The sequence below is a fragment of the Hylobates moloch genome, unplaced genomic scaffold (assembly GCF_009828535.3).
Source record: "Hylobates moloch isolate HMO894 unplaced genomic scaffold, HMol_V3 SCAFFOLD_3, whole genome shotgun sequence".
Lineage (NCBI taxonomy): Eukaryota > Metazoa > Chordata > Mammalia > Primates > Hylobatidae > Hylobates > Hylobates moloch.
In genome coordinates this window covers 11,002,114-11,022,563 of record NW_026652278.1, presented here as the reverse complement: position 1 = coordinate 11,022,563, position 20,450 = coordinate 11,002,114, and the positions used below count along the sequence as shown (strand labels likewise).

The 20,450-nt window shown below is 36.5% G+C and overlaps 1 protein-coding gene across 17 annotated transcripts in view; it reads left to right on the top strand.

The window, feature by feature from the left end:
* PLEKHA1 (pleckstrin homology domain containing A1) overlaps nt 1-16,082 on the top strand; it is a 57,586-nt gene extending 41,504 nt beyond the window's left edge. For 6 of the 17 annotated variants that reach the window (XM_058435940.1, XM_058435935.1, XM_058435937.1 and 3 more), the window contains 7 exons: nt 1,335-1,403; nt 7,941-8,005; nt 8,647-8,710; nt 10,683-10,772; nt 11,824-11,888; nt 12,018-12,088; nt 13,355-16,082. In XM_058435940.1, coding sequence (XP_058291923.1) covers nt 1,335-1,403; nt 7,941-8,005; nt 8,647-8,710; nt 10,683-10,772; nt 11,824-11,888; nt 12,018-12,088; nt 13,355-13,569 — 639 coding nt within the window. In that variant the 3' untranslated portion in view covers nt 13,570-16,082. Of the gene's footprint in view, nt 1-1,334; nt 1,404-7,940; nt 8,006-8,646; nt 8,711-10,682; nt 10,773-11,823; nt 11,910-12,017; nt 12,163-13,354 lie in introns of all 17 variants that reach the window. The other 11 variants (XM_058435942.1, XM_032176055.2, XM_032754678.2 and 8 more) reach the window with 7 other exon arrangements.
* Nucleotides 16,083-20,450: the final 4,368 nt, after the last annotated feature.

Here is a 20,450-nt window from a genome sequence, read left to right as displayed (position 1 = left end):
AGCACCTGGTACTTAGTAAAAGCTGTTGTGGGTTAGCCCAGGTATTCCCATGTAATCAGTTCCATGATGAATTTTTTGCAAGAGCAAGTAAATTTACCAGTATTTCTAAGGTTGCAACATACCTTAGTATCTAAGCCATTCTTTCTATGTGAACAAAATCTTTAGAATTTCATGAGAAAATTAACTTTAAAGTTTGAAAATGTTTTTTAAGTCTGTGAGTAAAGAAATACTTAAAATTATTTTGGTGGTTCTGTTTGACTTCTCATCACTTTTTGGCAACTCTTAATTTTTTTAGGGCAGCCAGGGGAATGTCCTTTCACCTGTTTGACCTGCTTTAGGCTGAGGAAAATGATGGTGAGGTCAGGGGTTTCTTACTGTAGAATGTCTGCAGATAGAGTCAGAATTCTCATCAGGCTGTGATGCTCAGTTGTGTGTAGATTGAAAGCCCTAATTTACACACAACTGAGCATCATAGCCTGATGGTTCCTTTTTGTTTTACTCTTAAGTCCAAAATACCAGTCAGAGATATTTAAGTGCTTTTGCAAAAACTATATTTTATTGACAAAAAATATTTGTACAAAATAGGTTTACTTTATTAACTATTTACTGCTTTACTACTATGTATAAAGTACTTGTGGAATAATTCATGTGTTTTTACAGATGGAGAAACTTGATGTGGTTTAATAACATTTCCTGTGTTTGCTCTTTACATGGGGGGGGGGGGGGGGGGGAGTAGGAGGAAGGGCAAGTGCTTTAAAAAAAAAAAAAAAGTTTCAACATTAAAAATATGAAATAGGCCAGGCGTGGTGGCTCACGCCTGTAATCCCAGCACTTTGGGAGGTCAAGGTGAGCGGATCACCTGAGGTCAGTAGTTTGAGACCAGCCTGACTAACATGGTGAAACCCTGTCTCTACTAAAAATACAAAAATTAGCTGGGCATAGTGATGGGAGCCTGTAATCCCAGCTACTCGAGAAGCTGATGCAGGAGAATTGCTTGAACCTGGAAGGCAGATGCAGTGAGCCGAGATCGCGCCATTGCACTCCAGCCTGGGTGACAGAGCAAGACTCTGTCTCAAGGGAAAAAAAACAAAAAAACAGCACATAAAATGATACAGTAAAAGATGAAAGCCAGGCACCAGAAATTGAATTAGGAATTCAAAGCCTGGGTAGCTAGAGAGGGATGAGGTTTAATTTATCGCCTCTCTAAGGGAAGTAATGAGATTTTTCAGTGCTTGGCATGTCTGATTGTGGGTTCATATCAGGGTAATTAAGTGATGACTAACATTTGACGTGCTTAGAAACACAAGTCTTATGTCTGTGTTCATCTCTGGTAGATGAAAAACTGGAAGAGAAGATATTTTCAATTGGATGAAAACACAATAGGCTACTTCAAATCTGAACTGGTATGTTGTTACGTCATAAATGTTGCTAGAAGAATGTTTGAAAAGTGTTGCATTGTAGTGATTATATATAGTTTCTTGTACTGTTCTCTAGTTTTAGAATAAGTCTAGTTTTTAGAGGTACGTATGGTTTATTTGGTTGTGATGCTTTTGGTTAATGATATTTTTCTTAAATACATTTTTAAGTAAAAAGATCCTGTCTTAAAGCAGCATTCCACCTTGAAAGATCTGAAGATCTCAGAATCCTCTAGTGTATAAATTCTCTCTAAAGGGGCTGTCCTCTTGGGGGGTTAGCCCCACGCGGAGTAGGGAGAGAAGGGCATCTACATGGCGAAGGGGTGGTGGCAGAGATGGGTGAATGGTCACATACACACTGATTGATAAAATCAGGAACTATATTAAGAATAATAGAAGCCAAGTCTTTTCAGAGAAACAATACTTTTTGGTGAATGAATGTATATCTATATGTATGATGAGGAATGAGATATTTACATAGTTTCAAAGTACCTATCTACTAAAATAGGTATTAAGTATTGGACAAGGGGAAAAAGAGTAACATTGCAGTGAGGAAAGTGGTGTAAAGAATTCTGTCTGTAAAAGTCAATATTTAACCCTCTGTATTTCTACCTTCTCTTGAGATTTTCTTTACCTATTTCACATTGACTCATAAATCACTTCACATAAGATGTTTTTATCCTCCCTGAAGGTAGAATCAGAAATTGAAATTCCCTCTTTGCCTTGTTTGAGTTGCATCCTTATTTAAAATATTGTAGGGCGAACTGAGTCTTGAAATAGCTTATTGGATAAATTGAATGCAATTCTGTAGTATAAATGTCTGTCCTCCCTCTTCTTTTTGTATGGGACCTTTGAGAAGGGAACTTACACTTTATTTGAATGAAGTCACCAGAACAGCATTGTCCACTAGAACTTTCTGCACAAATGGAAATGTGCCGTATCTGTATTGTCCAAGGGCACTAGCTACATGTAGCTGTTGAGTGCTGGAAATGTGGCTAGTGTGACTGAGGAACTGACTTTATTTCATTTTAATTAATTTAAATTTACATCATTACACACAATGGCCACTGTATTGGCCAGCAGAGCACTAGTGTATAGGAAGGGAATATTTTCAGATTCACCTCAGGAGTCAGCTCTTCTGGGAAGCTTTTAGACTCTGGGTTAAGTGTCTTCTCTTTATATGCCCTGTGGTACCCTATGCATACTTGTATCATAATGCTCTTCCCAGAGTTTTGCAATCACATGCCTTCTTGTCTTTGCAACGAAATTAAATGAGCTTCTTAAGGGTAAAGACTCTTGTAGTCTTTTATGATCACAGGGCCTGGCACTTGATAGACACTAAGTGTCTTTGAATGAATGAAAAATGGCATAGCATAGCAAGAAATGCCATTTTAGCATGGGGCTTTCTCAAAGCTTAAGAGCCTCAACTGGAAGTAGTAGTTACTTGGTTCAGAAAGTACCTGCCTTGTTGTCTCAGAAGGCTATCCTTGTGCTTGGTTAGCAGGTTGTCTCATTGATTTTATTTAAAGCCAGTACTCCTGGGAAGAGTCATTCATGCAACAGACATTCATTGAACTCTCCATGAACCTGGTGCACTGTTCTGGGAACTGGAAATAAAAGAGAATAATTAGCAAAATTCTCTGGCCTTCAGGAGTTCAGTTTTGGTGGGGAAATTGACATGTGCCCCCATCATCAACAGTAGTTTTAATAATTAGGAATATTTTTAGTATTTAGAAATTGCAGATAAAGCTGGAAACCTTTAAAGGTCAATAATTATAATTATACTTAAGTTTTCCTAACTTTACAGAGTATAGTTTATCTCCTATGGTAGTTCTTTGTTCTTCCTCTCAAATTTCACAGAATAATGCCCAGCATACAGGTTTTCAAAACTTAGTATTTCTGTAATAGTTCTTGTTTCAGCTCCCCCTCCCCCAGTTTTAACATTTCTGAAATCTTAGCAGTATGTCTTAGAGTTGCTAAGGACGAGGGGCAGCCAGGCTGCAGCTGTGCTGTAGCTGACTGCTTGCCATATGCACAGTACCTCTGGGTAAAATCCAGAAGACACCGGCGTCAGCATGTGCAGAAAAGGGTGCTGGCAGCTTGGGAGGAAATCTCAGGGACACCGTGAAACATTCTTAAATACTGCATCACCAACACTCTTTTTGGCACAAAGAATGGCTTGGAGTGAAAAATATGGACATTGGTGGCTCCAAGTCAAAAAGTGATTCAGAAGATCTGGAATCTGAATGTGAAATCTTAAAAACTGTAACCAGTTTATCTTGTTTATATTTCTCTTTTTTATATATGCTCAAGAATAATATATGATAAAAATGTTTAAAGTGTAAATGGGCTCTTTTATAAAACCTTTTCATCATGAAAAAATGTAAACCTACCCTTTTAGTAGATAGAAATAATATGTGGAACCTGCATATACCCATCACCTAGATGTCATAATTGTTAACACATGGCTCAGCTCGTCTTGTTTCTTCTGTTTCACCACCCACTTCCTGCTTCATATTTTGAGGCAAATCCTAGATGTCTCCCATTTCATCTGTAAATATCTCAGTGTGTATCTCTAAAAGATCATTTAAAAATTTTAAAAATAAGTATAAAAGACTTAATTGCACAGCCGAAAAACTGGTGAAAATATTTGCAACATGTATTAGAGACAAAACTTATAAGGAATCTTAAAAACTGAGGAGATTTTTCCTCACCTACTTTGCTCTCTTTTCCTTCCATCAATCTGAAACGATTCAGACTCCAATTTATTAGATGAGGCAAAGAACATGGGCATCCAAGAGGAACCAGTGTAGCTTTGTGTGGGTGTCAGAGCCCATGCAGGACAAGGAGGCTGTCCTCTTGGGGGGTTAGCCCCAGGTGGAGTAGGGAGAGAAGGGCATCCACATGGGGAAAGGGTGGTCGCAGAGATGGGAGAATGGTCACATACACACTGATTGATAAAATCAAGAACTATATTAAGGATAATAGAAGCCAAATCTTGTCAGAGAAACAATACTTTTTGGTGAATGGATGTATATCTGTATGTGTGATGAGGAATGAAATATTTGCATAGTTTCAAAGTACCTGTCTACTAAAACAGGTATTAACTATTGTACAAGGGGGAAAAGAATAACATTACAGTGAGGAAACCTGGCAGATACCACTTTACTCAGGTTGGTCAGATGATTAAAGGGAATGTCATTGGTAATGAGGTAAATTGAAATCACCTGACAGGATAGTGGAAGAAGAAGACAGCATCACTTCTGTGAAACCCCTGCCCAAGGTATGTAATCAGAATCCCATCATGAGGCACACCCAAATGAGGGACATTCTACAAAATAACTACCTTGCAATCTTCATAGAGTGAAGATTATGAAAGCCAAGGAATAATGAGGAACTGTTCCAGACTGAGGGAAAGAAAATATTTGACAAGCAGATGGTGTTCGTGCTTCTGAACTGAATCCTTTTGCTCTAATAAAAGACATTTTGGGCACAGTTTTCTGATTCTGATGATTGTATTGTGATTATGTAAGCGAATGTCTTTGTAGGAAAAGTATTCAGGGGTAGTGTGGGACAGGTCAGCAACTCACTCTGAAATGGTTCAGGAAAATCAGTTCTTTGTGCTGTATTTTCAATCCTTGTATAAATTCGTGTTTGTTTCAAAGATTAAAAAAGAGAGAAAATGGAGGGAAAAATATCTGGTGGGCAAATGAACAAAAGACATGACTGGGCAATTCATTTAAAAATTAAAATACGTCTTAAAATATTTAAAAAAATTCAGCATCACTGATAGAGAAATGCAAATTAAAACTGCAATGAAATATTCTCATCTATCATGAGAAGGTTGTGGCTGAGTTAAGGGATTGGCAAATGCAGCCGGGCGCGGTGGCTCATGCCTGTAATCCTAGCACTTTGGGAGGCCGAGGCGGGTGGATCACCTGAGGTCAGGAGTTCGAGACCAGCCTGACCAACATGGAGAAACCCCATCTCTACTAAAAATACAAAAAAAAAAAATCAGCCGGGCGTGGAGGCGCATGCCTGTAATCCCAGTTACTTGGGAGGCTGAGGCAGGAGAATCGCTTGAACCCAGGAGGCGGAGGTTGTGGTGAGCCGAGATCGCGCCATTGCACTCCAGCCTGTGCGATAAGAGTGAAAACTCTGTCTCAAAAAAAAAAAAAAAAAAAGATTGGCAAATCCCCACCCACCCTGCCCAAAAGCAACTGTAAATGCCATTCTGTAAACCAAAGGAATCAGGAACCCTTGGTGATGTGACTGATTTCAGAGCTGGGGCAGATAAAGTACAAGCTGAGTTCAGAAAGTGAAGTTGTGCCAGAGAATAAGGAAGTGGCTCAGAGAATGAATGGAACATGTCAAAAGGACACAGAAATTACCTTGAAGGAGCTGACCAAAATGCAGACAATTTAAACAACAAAATAAGTAATGATAGTAATGGAATATAACCCATAGAATAAAATGAGTCATGAATAAATAAATGGAGAAGGAAAAATATTTCCTTAGAGTAAAATTCTATTTAATATATGTAGATGGATTGATGGGGTTAGAAAAATCACCATTTGGCAGCCACTAGTAATGGTTTCAGGCAGGAGTTTTCAGGGTTTGATAAAACTAGTTGCAAAATTATGATGGGAAACCTGGTATTACTATAGGTTCCAGGTATCTCCCCACAAGATACTTAACAATGACAAAGGGAAAAAGTAATTTTACAGTTACTGGCAAATATGACCTTAAGCAACAGATCAGGGTTAACACACCAGTGACAGGACAAGCCACCATCAGGTGTGTACCTCCTAATAGTGGTCCACTGAGAAGAACAGTGTCATGTCTGTGGCTTCCTGTCAAAAATGTATAACCTGAATCTCAGCACGAATAACAGACAAACACAGACTGGGGGGTGTTCTACAAAAATAACTGGCCTGTACTTTTTTAAACTCTGAAAAATGAATGAAGAACTATTCCACAGTTAAAGGCGACATGACAGCTACATACATGGTATGATCCTGGATTTAACTCTGGATCAGAAAATGGTTTTTGTGCTGTAAAGAATACAAGTAGGGCAGTTAATGAAATCTGAAGATGGTCTGTAGGTTATAGTATTGCATCAGTGTTGAGTTTCCAGTTTTCATAATTGCACTGTGGTTATGCAAGAGCACATCCATGTTTTAGGAAATACACACTGAAGTATTTAGTAAAGGTACATCATATTTACAACTTAACCTTCAAGCATGTGAGGAATCTATATATATACATATACTCTCACACACATATATAAACATAGATAATGATAAAGCAAATGTAAAATATCAACAGTTTAGAAAACAAGGTGTAGGTTATGCAGAAATTCTTTGTATTATTTTTCTTAGTCTCTTATTAAGTGTGAAATTATTTCAAAATTAAACTATTTTGTAAAACTTTTTAAAAAAGATTTATGATTTTTTTTTTTTTTTTAAAAAGCACTCCCAGCTGGGTGCGGTGGCTCACGCCTGTAATCCTAGCATTTTGGGAGGCCAAGGTGGGCAGATCGCCAGAGGTCAGGCGTTCGAGACCAGCCTAGCCAACATGGTAAAACCCTGTCTCTACTAAAAATACAAAAATTAGCTGGGCGTGGTGGCAGGCACCTGTAATTTCAGCTACTCGGGAGGCTGAGGCAGGAGAATCCCCTTGATCCCAGGAGGTGGAGGTTGCAGTGAGCCAAGATCGCACCATTGCACTCTAGCCTGGGCAACAAGAGTGAAACTCCATCTCAAAAAAAAAAAAAAAAAAGCACTCTCTCATGGTTTAGTTTTATTTTTGGTGCTACATAAAGTAATGGTATGTCTTAATCTCACGCTGTCATATTCAATGAAATATGTATATTGTATTTTATGGAATGTATACTAGAAATATGCTATTAGGAACCAGTTTTATATTTGTATCTTATATCTACTTTGTAACCTTGGGTGAGATACTTAACATATCTAATCTGCAGTTTCACCACATGAATAGTAGTACATGTGTTGTAGGGTTGGGGAAAGTGTGAGATAAAACATTTAAAACCTAGCAGATGTCTCAGCACTTAGTAAACATTCAATTTTGTATTTATATAAAAGTGATATTTGTAAAATCACAAATTTAAGTCAAAGAAGCAGGATGTGCACTTGCTCTGCTGCCTTGTATATCAAAGTGACATTCCAGAAAAGGAGGTGCTGCGCATACTGGTACGTGGGTCCATCGGGGAAAGTCTGATGGCTAATAGCTTTTAATTAGCTACACTGCCCTTAAGGCCAGAAATAATGTGAATAAGGGCCGTATGCAGTTTTTCTTGTTTCAAACAACAGTGTATATAAGGTTATAGTGTTTGAGCTGTTCAGATGCTGGATGGTTTAGGAAGATAGATTTATTTCTGAGATGTGCTTCAGAAAAGAAGTGTGATTTTCACATGGGTCTCCAAATAAGACAGCTAACCTTTGAAAGGATTTTAAGAATAAGCACCATGTATCTGTTTTTTTTTTTTTTTTTTTTTGCCAGGAAAAGGAACCTCTTCGCGTAATACCACTTAAAGAGGTTCATAAAGTCCAGGAATGTAAGCAAAGGTAAGGAACCGCTCTGACATGATGCCTGGCACAAGTTATAAACACAGAATAGTGCCTTAGTTTGAGTAATGTACTTACAGATTACATTTTTCCATATTAATTGTAGTGACTTTTAACTCTTTATAGTTGAGATACACTAGAATTTTCAAAACCCTCAGATTAAAGTATTGAACTACTTTGTTCATTTGAAAACTAAAAATTAGGAAAGAATCCTTTATTTGTTTCTTTGAAAACTAAAAATACAGAAACAGCTTATTAATGGAAAGGAATAAATTTAATATGAACAACTTATGGTTAGGCCATCAGATTTGACAAATTGATGTGTTGATTTTAGTGTTTAAAAGATGCAGTAGAATAGAGCTTTACAAGAAAATGTGTTAGCTGTGACAGTGTTTCACCAAACTGATTACTAAAAACTCTGAACTTTAAAGTTGCTTTATGAACTTTTTCTAAAAGTAAAACTACATGAAATATGTAAAATCTTACATGAAAATAAATGGGAAAAGATAATTTGGGTTTGTTAAATCAGTGCTTTAACTCATTTATTTATTGACGCATACTGGGTACTGGGTAAACAAATGAAAGAGAAACTATCAAACAACTGCTATTTAAGTATAATTGGATTTTTTTTTTTCATATAGCGACATAATGATGAGGGACAACCTCTTTGAAATTGTAACAACGTCTCGAACTTTCTATGTGCAGGTAAGATACTTATTTGGCAATTAATAGATCCTCCTAACAAGAAATTAATAATTTTAGAGGTGAAATAAACATAAATAAGCTTGTTGCACTTGAGGTTAAAAAAAATGACAACTGCAATTCACCAGCTTAATAAAAGGGTGCTGTATATAGAGTTATTGGTGGGGTTATATGTTCAGGAAGTGGGAGTATTTGTTATGAATTAGTGAACTAGAGCTAAGTATTTAGAGAAAGGGAAATGCTTTTAATTTAGATGTTAAGTGTGTACTTTCAAGTTGGATTATTTTTGCACATATTTTAGAATTTTGATTTTTCTATTATATCATTTTTTTGGTAACCTTATTAAAAAAACCCATAGTAAAAGTAGACAGTAGATCTATATAGTTTCACTAATAGTAGGCAGCCTGTATTTAAGTTCAAATTGTACTTTTTGCAAGCCTCATTGAATTATTTAAATGGGAAATTTTAAGAAAAGATTTGGGCTGGCTGTGGTGGCTCACACCTGTAATCCCAGCACTTTGGGAGGCCAAGGCAGGCACATCACTTGAGTCCAGGAGTTCGAGACCAGCCTGGGCAACATGGCAAAGCCCCATCTCTACTAAAAATACAAACATTAGCCAGCCGTGGTGGTGCAGGCTTGTAATCCTAGCAACTTGGGAGGCTGAGGCACGAGAATCGCTTGAACCCAGGAGGTGGAGGTTGCAATGAGCTGAGATCGTGTTACTGCACTCCAGCCTGGGTGACAGAGACCCTGTCTCAAAAACAAAAAAAATCAAAAAAAGGATGATTTGTTTTTGTTTTATTGAAGTTAAATATGCCTATTCCAGAAAACTTGGAAAATATAGAAAGATTTCAGAAAAATGTGGTTTATAAAACATTCAGTCCCACATTGAGGCAACCATTCTTATGATTTTGCTCCCTTTCTTAAGGTATATATTTTTATAATAGGTGGGGTCATACTAAATATAGTATTATATCCTATTTGTTTCATATATTGTTATTTTTTTCCCATGTCATTAAAAATTATCTGAAAACCTTTTAGAACTGCACCATACTCCATTGATGTTCCACCAGTAAATTGTTTCTGTGTTACTCTGTTGCTGAACGTTCATGTGCATAGTTGTTGTACATTTACTGCAATAAATGATGTGATGAAAAACATCTTTGTGCATTACTTTGCCTGATTTCTTTAGGGTAAGTTTCTAGATCGAGATTAACTATCAGAGCATGACCCTTTCTATTTTGTCAAATTGATTTCTAGAATTGTATTTCCATTAGTAATCAATGAAGTATACTCTACCTTTGGCTACTTTTAGTTTTTTTTTTTTTTTTTTTTTTTAAGTCTTTGTTAATATTACTTATTCAAAAATATCCTGCATTTTAAATTTTTTCATATTTCTAGATTCTAGAAGTGTAAGGGATTCTAGAATCTAGAAACAAGAGGCGGTATCTCTGCACCCCGCTCGGGGCCTTATTTAATTGGATTAATTTCATAGTAAGGTTTAAAATTCACATTGAAAGCCAGACCTATCTGTCAATACTTGTTGTAGGATTTAGGGTACTACCTGAAATTATTTCCAGAAAAATATGTAAAAGAATGTCAGAATTTTTAAAAATTATACAACTACATAAATATTCTTGTAGCAGATTCAGACAGTGTAGCAGTAGGTAGAGTGAAATAAGAAGAGTTTTTCTTTGACTTCCTCCTCTCCTTGATTTCTCTCTGGAGGTATTCATTACTGACGCCTGTTGATGGGTCTGATCTTGACATTGAAGTGCTCAATTTATGTCTCTGTGTAGTTAAGACCTAGCAAAACCTGGCTTTAAAAAAATGATTTCTAAATTTTTTGGAAACAGTTGCCTTAGAGTGATTTTGTTGATGACAGTATTTAAGTTATCAAAATAAATACATTGGCTTTGTAGTAGTAGGTCATTTTGAGAAAAAATTGTTTGAATGAGTTCTTTTTTCTTTTAGGCTGATAGCCCTGAAGAGATGCACAGTTGGATTAAAGCAGTCTCTGGCGCCATTGTAGCACAGCGGGGTCCCGGCAGATCTGCATCTTCTGTAGGTTTCCTGCTCTCTGGGGTGATACTCCCTTGGGTCTCCCCCATCCTGTCAAATTGTTTTGCTTCCTCTCTCCCAATCCATCCGGTTTCTTTCTTTATTGAGATTTATTTGCATGTTGACTTTTATACCAATTGGACTTGCAAGAAGTAATGCATTTCTAATTTAATGCTTCCTTGTAGTATTATGTATACATAACTTTCTGTGCATTGTATTATGTTAAATGCACAAGTAGGGCAACTAAAGAATAAACATTTCCTTGCTTTGTTTTAGGAGTTCTTACTTGTCAGTAGCTCTAGATTTGGCATAATTTGACAGATTCTTAGTATGGTATGTGATCAGGATCATGTAAGACTTTTAGTTGTAGCGTTACACAGTTTTGTGAACGTCTCGATTTCCTCTTTACTTCCTCTGATTTCAGTTCCAGTTTTTTTGTTTTGTTTTGTTTTTTACCTTTGGCTTAACCATGCCATAAGATCACTGAGCAGCTGGGGCCTGAAATGCAGTTCAGTGCTCCCAGTGTTTCCATTTCATGTTTTAATTCTCATTTTAAAACCTGCTTTAATAACCTGCTTCTGAAAACTACCATAATTATCTTTGTGGTAGTGTGATAAAATTGAAATACAACTAAACATTCTGCTCAGAAATTTTTTTTAAAAGATTATTCTTGTGTTCAAGTACATAAGAATTAGATTTGCCTTTGGAATACTTTGGCCACTGATCTCAGGTCTGAAAATTTAAAGTATCTTAAAATGTAACACTGCCATCTGCAGAAAGTAGTCTCATATGTAGCATGATAGCCTTTATTATCTAGATTTACTATGATATATATGCTAGATACTTACACTTTTAATATTTTTTTCTGATAGTATTATATTGCCTTTTATTAGTTTTCTGGTAGTGATAACTACAGATAAATAAATAGAAATCAGTGTTTCTGATTTCTTAGTTGTTAAGTCATTCTCTCTTTATATCCTTTTTGAAATATCTAAGAAGTCACTTTCATAGATGTTCATTTTGTAACTGCGTGTATTTTATGTGACTTTTTCAGCAGTCAAGTATGAGACTCTCTGCAAAAACAATGTCTGTTGGGAAGAGGAAAAGTTGGAGAAGGATGTTTGTGTTTTGTGCTTTGTGGTGGGGGCAAATTAGACTATCTAGCTATGACTGTCAGCACAACTTTCTCTTTTCCTCCCTCTACCCAGTATAGGTTAACTCTAATCTTAGCTTTGCACTGTGTTCCAGATGCGGCAGGCCAGAAGGCTGTCGAACCCTTGTATACAGAGGTATACATCAAGAGCTGGTGAATGCAGCACGTATGTGGGCTCTCACGCAAACGTGCCTTCTTAGTGGAGGGCCCAGACTTACTACTTACAACTGATCATAGAAAGTTGAGTTAACCAAACTGCCTTTTGCAGTTATCATAACTGATTTTGTCAATACTAACGCAAACTGTTTCACTGTAGTCATCAGGTTGGATATGTGTATTTAAAAATAAAAAATAAAACATACAACTTTACTAACAGAAAGAGACATTAACATATAAAAATTAATATACTCAACTGCCGCAAGAGTTTCAATTTCTATATTTTATGTATTTAAAAATTTTTAAGATACAATACTTATGAAATGCACCATTGTTCTAATAATATATGCAAACTAATGCATGCATATGCATTGCATAAACTGTACATTACTATAGTTTGCATGGCATTTAAAAATCTCTGAAATTTAGCCATCTAATAGGACTCTGTAGTGTTTTGGTAATTTGTAGCACTTTGATTTCAAAGCCACTGGTATCATAAATGAATATAATAGTATATAGCAATGTATTTAGAATGGTCATATTTAAGGATATCTTCAGATTTGATCTAGTTAGAAGCATATTGAAATTAACATTCACAACTGATAATTATTTCACCACAGTTTAAAATGTGATAAATGTGTACCCTTTACCTTTAAAATATTAAGCCATATGAATATATGACCTATTCAGAACTAAAATAAAGTGAAAAATGAAAAGACTGTTCTATTATTGGTTGCAGTGAAATTCAGGGAAGTAAAAACTAAGTCTTATCAGCAAAATAATGTTTGAAAGATGCTGATTCGTGCTTATTAAAGAAATATGGCCTTTCGTTGTTATAGTCTATATTTTCATTTTTTTCATTCTAAAACGTGGGATAATTCCTAATGTTGACTGAGAATATACTCTTAAATAAAATGATACAGCTGGGAGGTTCTCTTTTAAACACAGTTCAGTTGCAGCTGGAACACTGTATTTCAGTTTAGGTTGGCTGAATCTTCAAAGTGTGATAGGCTGCCAAATTCGGCTTTGGTGACGGAACTGGTTTCCTAGTGGAAATGGTTTTTGGCTCTCATTGCTTTAAACTCACCTCTAAAAACGCGTTGCTTTGGGAAAGAACTTGCACATTTATGCTGCATGGCTTCTGCTGCTGCCTTTGTGTGTGTGTGTGTGTGTGTGTGTGTGTGTGTGTTTGTTTTTCAGAGAATCAAGTCTCACACTGAGTTACTAACCTGGTCATGAGTGACTGACCGTGTCTGACTGCCACTCCTTTTTGCAGGAGCATCCCCCCGGTCCTTCAGAATCCAAACATGCTTTCCGTCCTACCAACGCAGCCGCCGCCACCTCACATTCCACAGCCTCTCGCAGCAACTCTTTGGTCTCAACCTTTACCATGGAGAAGCGAGGATTTTACGAATCTCTTGCCAAGGTCAAGCCAGGGAACTTCAAGGTCCAGACTGTCTCTCCAAGAGAACCAGCTTCCAAAGTGACTGAACAAGCTCTGTTAAGACCTCAAAGTAAAAATGGCCCTCAGGAAAAAGATTGTGACCTAGTAGACTTGGATGATGCGAGCCTTCCGGTCAGTGACGTGTGAGGCAGAAGCGCATAAACCCTGCCTGCCTCTGCCGTCCTCAGTTTCCTTTCACGAGGCTTCTAGCCAAAGATGATAAAGGGGGAAATGGTTTTTAGTGCGTATATTATACTGCCTCTTAGGTGTACTCTTTATAAGCTGGTAAACCAAGAATCTAAGGAGTGGCCAAACTAAATATAATTTCTTTAAAAAAGAAAGAAAAAGGAAAAACCCAAAATATCTCAGTATCATCTGTCTGAAGCATTGTGTGTTCTCATTTGGGTGGTAACAATGTATGTGTAATATTTTTTTCTTAGTGATTTTGACAGTTTAAATGTTTAACAACTTAAAACATTAAAAATGCTTATTAGTAACTTTGGTTATTTAAAAAATGCTATAATGACTTCCTATTAAAGGTTCAATATTTACACATTCTTATTGGTCGATATTACCACATGAAATACTGCCAGACCAAGATACCTAAACTCATGATGTCTGTGGTGCTGTAAAATTTATACTAAAATGTGGACTATTTTGAAATTATAACCATTTTTGATGCCCTGAATCTTGAGGTGACTTATTTTGCATAGAGGATATTAATAGACCAACAGTAAGGGTTGTGGGTTATACCGGCATAGAGAAAAGAAAACTAGAATTCAAACAACTGTGTCTTAGACATTTGTTTGAAAAAGCTTCATCAGGCCTTGGAGCAGTCACTGCTTTATTCCACAAAAATTATTTGGTAGGAAATTTTTGGGAGATCTGATTTTCTTATCCAAGTTTTGTAAATAGTTGTTATTTCTATATTTGGATTGGTGAAAGACCTCAAATTTATATGTAAAGACATAACTGCCCTTAGTCATGAAATTGTTGTGACCTCTACTTTTTGTCACTAATAGCCTATATTCAAGTGCCTGTGTTTTTTCATCTTGTTTAGGAATGTTTTGAGATTAATGTGCTTAAAAGTCCTACGTGACTGATTTTAAACATTGAGATAAAATTAATTTTCAGTAGAATAGTTGAATGTGTTAAATAAGATAGCATTTTATGTTAGAGATACCAGAATGCTGGTATTCTACTACCTGTGCAATATATATGTTTTAAAAAACAAATTTGAGAATACATTTAATCATAGGGATATAGATATAAGCACCTCTCTAAAGAATCTTTAGTTTCCGATGTTGAATTATAGACCAGTTTGAGTAAGTACCGCTTTTTTTTTTTTGGAGACGGACTCTTGCTCTGTTGCTCAGACTGGAGTGCAGTGGCGTGATCTCAGCTCACTACAACCTCCACCTCCTGGGTTCAAACAGTTCTCCTGCCTCAGCTTCCCGAGTAGCTAGGATTACAGGTGCATGCCACCACACCTGGCTAATTTTTGTATTTTAGTAGAGATGGGGTTTAACCATGTTGGCCAGGCTGGTCTTGAACTCCTGGACTTCAGGTGATCCACCCATCTCAGCCTCCCAGAATGCTGGGATTACAGGCGTGAGGCACCATGCCTGGCCCATAAGTACCGTTTTTGAGGTTCAGTCTTAAAAATTTGCTTTAAGAAAACGGTCTTGAATTTCACATGCTGCTATTTTTATATTTTGCCATTTTACAGTACTGTTTTGTTTTGAATTCATGCATATCATTGAAAATTTCTTGTTTTCATTTTCTTAGATGACTTCTTGTCTGAGACAGAGAAAAATTTCCTGCTACAGCATTGGGGTCCAGAGGTTAAGATGTATTAGAATTATACAGTATCGGTTTAAAAATCTGTATGCATAAAGAATGCACCACTCAACTTTTTTATTCATAAGCTAATATTTTTTTAAAGTTATATTAAGATTTTTTCTCTTTTGCAGCTACATTTGAAAGTGATAGAATAAAGAGATTTTAATGAGTTATCACTTTTTCTGCTGATATATTCATTTTAATGGCTTTTTTGAAAGTTCCTTTTTTGTGAACACACCCGAGAAATCTTAGACACTTTGCAATATTTAAGAACCTAATGCTGTTTAATTTTGGTACAGCTTCCACATTGCATGTTCACTTTAGTATTTGCAATTTGATATATTTCATGGTGGCAAAATATTAGCTCTGTTTTGGGACATTTTAAAATAGAACTATCCTTGTTCAATAGCATAGGAAAACGTTCTTGTGATTGTCAGGGTCTCCTAATATTTATCTCAATTCTTTTATAAGTCTATGGAAATTATTTAATTATTTTAAAACGTACACACTTTTCTTGTAAATATGTCACATCTGAGTTCAAAAAAATTACTTTGAATACCTTAGTATTTGCTGCATTTTTTTCTGTATATATAACATGCCTTCTTTCAGAATGGGAATATATGTGTGCCTCCCAACATTTACTGTTAAAGTCTGTTATCTTTATATGTCAAACTGGTTGAACACTGTAATGACTTGAGAATAAACTGCACAGAGTTTATTCTGACTTATTTCTCATTTTGTTTGGTTCAGCCCTTGTGTGAAGAAGTAAATACAATGATTAGGGATGTGTTTGGTTAATTGACTTCAATTTACATATTTAAGGACAGTCATTATTTGGTCATCTTTGCAAGAATAAGAAACTTCAGGTCTGTGAATTCTTAATGCATCCCTTCATGTGAAATTATAGAAGGAAAAATGATTTTTTTTTTTGGTAGGGGAAAGAACTTGCTTATTTTTCTTAATTAAAAAACGTTCTCAAAAGCAGAATTATCATATGTCAGCCTCAGAGCATCGTGTGAGTCATCTGGGCTGCTTACAGTGCTCCATGATTATTTAGATGGCGTGATGTAAGGCGGAAAGCAGAGGGCATCTTAATCTCCGGGTGGGCAGTTGAGATGCACTCAAAAAACTATGTCGGGTGTTAGAGGCTGCTCCTTGCAAACGTTCCCTATTGGTGATAAATGTTCCACGTCTGTTGCAGTGAACACCATATACAGGGCCTAGTGCAGTGCTTGGTGCACTTGGTAAAGCTTAAATACTTCTCCAGTGAGGACAAGGCATTAATGTAGAATGTGTGAACTTCCCGCATTAGAGAAAAGTGTATACCTATTAGATAAATTGTACTTTTGAATTTCTGGAATATTCTTTCCTTAAAGCAACTTGCCTTTGATGATTCGAGATACTTTCTTTTGCTTGTTGTGTCTAATCCATTGTCAGATCCTGGTGCTTTTCCCTGGCATGTTCATACCTTGTCCTCTGAAATTCAGCCAGGAATGACTTTGAACCAGTATGTTTGCTCATCTATTCATGTCCTGTTGGGGCTCTCCTGGACTACCCTATTCCTGTCATTGTGCAGGGTAGGTATCAAAGTAGACATCTTCATCTGTTGCTTTTTCCTGAAAAGCTGAATGACAACTTAAAGGTCAGCTAGGCCAAGCCCCCACCATCAATGCTAACAGATAGATTGAGATGCTAACTGAGATAGATTGAGACCCCAGAAAGGAGGAGGATTTGCCTGGCCCATGGGGCACGTTAGCAACGAAGCTGTAACTGTTGGCTTCTCACTGGACTTGGGAGCATCATTAGGATCTATGCCCAGGGTGTAGCTAGAGTAATCCAGCCAAATATACCAGGTTGCTTCCTAATAACCGATGGCATTCCGCACCTCCTCTCCAAAACACACTGGCTTAGTGTTCTTTTTTTTTTTTTCGCAGTCTCTTTTTCTGAAGGCCATTTGTTATGTGAAATGCTTTCTTCATCTTAGACCCTCAGATCTCTGTTGAGTCAAGTGACTTGTGAATGTCTAGCCATGCAACAGCAGCTCACGTACTTCTGTGTGTGTTCTAATATGCTGCTTCTACAAATGGAACACATTTGTCCTAGAATGCAAGGACCTTGAGGTTTGTGTCTGCGTTTCACCTGCTAGGATTTCTGTAGTTCTGTTAGACCATGGATATGTTTATGTTTGATACCCCTTTATTGCAGCATGTTCAGCACTTTCAAAAAGGGGAGCATTTAGTGTTTGGTTCTATTTAGGAAGGGCTTTTCATTATTTCCAAGAACTTATCTAGGTTTAGCAAATGAGGTTTTGATTTTTTAGTGTGTCCTACCTATTTTTCTAAAATATTATTTTCTTACCAAAAGTGCCATTGCATGTGTAAGCCATGTTTTCTTGTTCATGCCAGCCATGGGAGGTAATAATAGCCTGGGTAACAATTTCAGTCGTACTTGTCCAGGAGCCTGCTTCCTTGAAAGTGACTGATGTTCCAATGTTCCTTTCTTTCCCATTGGGTCTTGGACACCTGATTGTTACCATGGTGTTTGTCCACTGCTGCTATGGTCTTGTTGATGCTGCTCCAAATACGTACCTGTGTTTTATGGTTACATAATTTTTATTTAAAGCTTATTCCTGGACACATTTTGTCCATTTTTGAAAAGATCTAAACTAACTTGACTAGTAGAATTAGGCTAACAATACATGGTTCAAGGAAAAATACTGCCTTTTGTAATAAAAGTTTCTTCTTGCCTAGTGTCTCATTGGTCTGAATATAATGGCTGTCTTAGACCTGGCATCCTGGCGCCTGTCTTCAACTCTAGTTCTGCCATATGTGACTTTAGGCAAGTGTGTGTGTTTCGGAACTTCACTTTCTACATTATATAAAATGGATAAAAGCTACATCTGTCTTGGTAATTATTATTATTAACTGATGCAACTTATTTTTTTCCTTTGAAAACTATTTTTAATGTTTTTATCCTAAACCCAAAATAAGAAGGGAAAGTTGTAAACATTTTTGCTTTAACAAAAAGGAAATCCCTTTCTTAGCTTTTCTTTCACTTCTAGTTGCAGTTTAGGAATTTTCTGTAAGTGGTGCTTGTACCTTTATCAAAAGTTCTGTTAACAGTTGGTGAGGCAAGAAATATTTGTATCAAAAATGCAAAGATATGACAGCTTAATACCAGATCTCTGTGTTTAGTTTAGTCCATACAGGATTTGTGTATGTTATCTATTTTTTAAATGATTAAATTGTTATGTTTTAAACCTCAAGTAAGACACACGTTGAAAATATTGCTGAATTGAGGCTAACATTTACAGTTTTGATTGATGAAATCGGTATTTTTTGATACATTTGATAGTGCCTTACTGTGGTATATTCATGTGGTAATAGCGCCACCTTCTGGTTATATCATTGCTAAATTTAAAATTTGGAAATTTGGAGTCTTTGTTTATTGCCTCCATCATAGAAAGTTAGATATGTGATTGCCTAGGATAGTTTTGAAATTAATATAAAATTTAAACTAACATTTACAAATTATAAATTTTTTATTTAGAGATGATTGTAGGTTCACATGTAGTTGTAAGAAATAAAACTTTCCAAACTTTCAAAATGGGGAATATTTAGTATTTGGTCCTATTTGGAAAGAGCTTTAATTATTTCCAAGAACTTACCTGGGTTTAGAAAATGAAGTTTTGGTTTTTTAATTATGTCCTACTTGTCAATTTCTGTTTCTGCAAGAAATAATGTAGACCCACACGCCTGTAGTCCCAGCTATTCAGGAAGCTGAGGCAGTTGGAACACTTGAGCTTAGGGGTTTGAGATCAGCCTGGGCAAAATAATGAGACACCATCTCAAAAAAAGAAAAAGAAAAAGATACTGTGTACCCTTTACTCAGTTTCCCCCCAACAGCATCTTGAAAAACTAATACAATATTATAACCAAGATACTGACACTGATACATTCAAGATGCAGAAAAGTTCCATCATGACAAAGGCCCCTCTTTGTTGTCCTTTTTATAGTCACATCCATCTCCTATTCTGCAGGTTTGGAAGCAGACTTAGCCACTTGTCCAGAGTCACGTTAGGCTTGAAATGTATCTTTCTGATACCAAAGTTTGGGCTCTTAACACACTACTTCTACTGTCTCAGTAGAAGTCTTGAAAACTTCTCTTTTAAAATAGTACTTCCAGATTACTAAATGAGTTGAATTCGATCTGTTTTCAACATTTCTAGAACCATACTATTTCAAATGACATTTATCCATACCTTTAAATTTAACATTTGAGAATCAATCATAGGTAAGTATCAAATTATAACTTCCCTGAAAGATTTCAAGCCCTGACATTTGATAAATAAGGTTACCAGAATAATTTAAATAGTAAGTAACAGATTAAAACAGCTTTAAGATGCTGGATTCTTGCTTTGGAAACAGCTATAGGGCCTGGTTATAAAGATAATCACTTGGTATAGGCTAACAGGTTTTTTCCATGTGGAGAAGCTTTGACCTGATGGAGGTGGCTCAATTGGTGTCTTCAGTGTACAACATGCAGCACACAGGAGGCCTAAGAAGACAACAAAGATGTCCACAAGGAATCTGTCAAAAGAAAATATGAAGTAATATGTGATAAAAATCTAGCATGGAAAACTACAGTAGCATGGAAAACTACGCATCAGAGACCGAAATGGCCCGTGGGTGATGGTGTGGGTAAGATAAGTGTTGTGATGGAGAGGGCCTTTGGGGGGTCCCATAAGAGAAAAAGGTACTTCTAAGTAAAAGCCATGTGACTTTATAAACTTCTAAATGTTGATTCAGGGGTCCAAAGTGATGGAGAAAGTTTAAATTGTTCTCTTAAGGCTCCATTGCCTCTTTCCCTCCCAGACTGTGGTGTGTATACCTCTCATGCACGTTTTTTTTAGTGGGGAGGAAAGGAGGGGATGTGGAGAACTTTCCATGGTCAGGAACTTACATCCGCCTTTTTTTTTTTTTTGCCTGTCTTTGGTACCTTATCTTCATGATATGAATGTAAACGATTCCCTGTGGAAACATTTATTATTATTTCCAAATAGGGGCCTTTGGTCCCAATGGCGTCT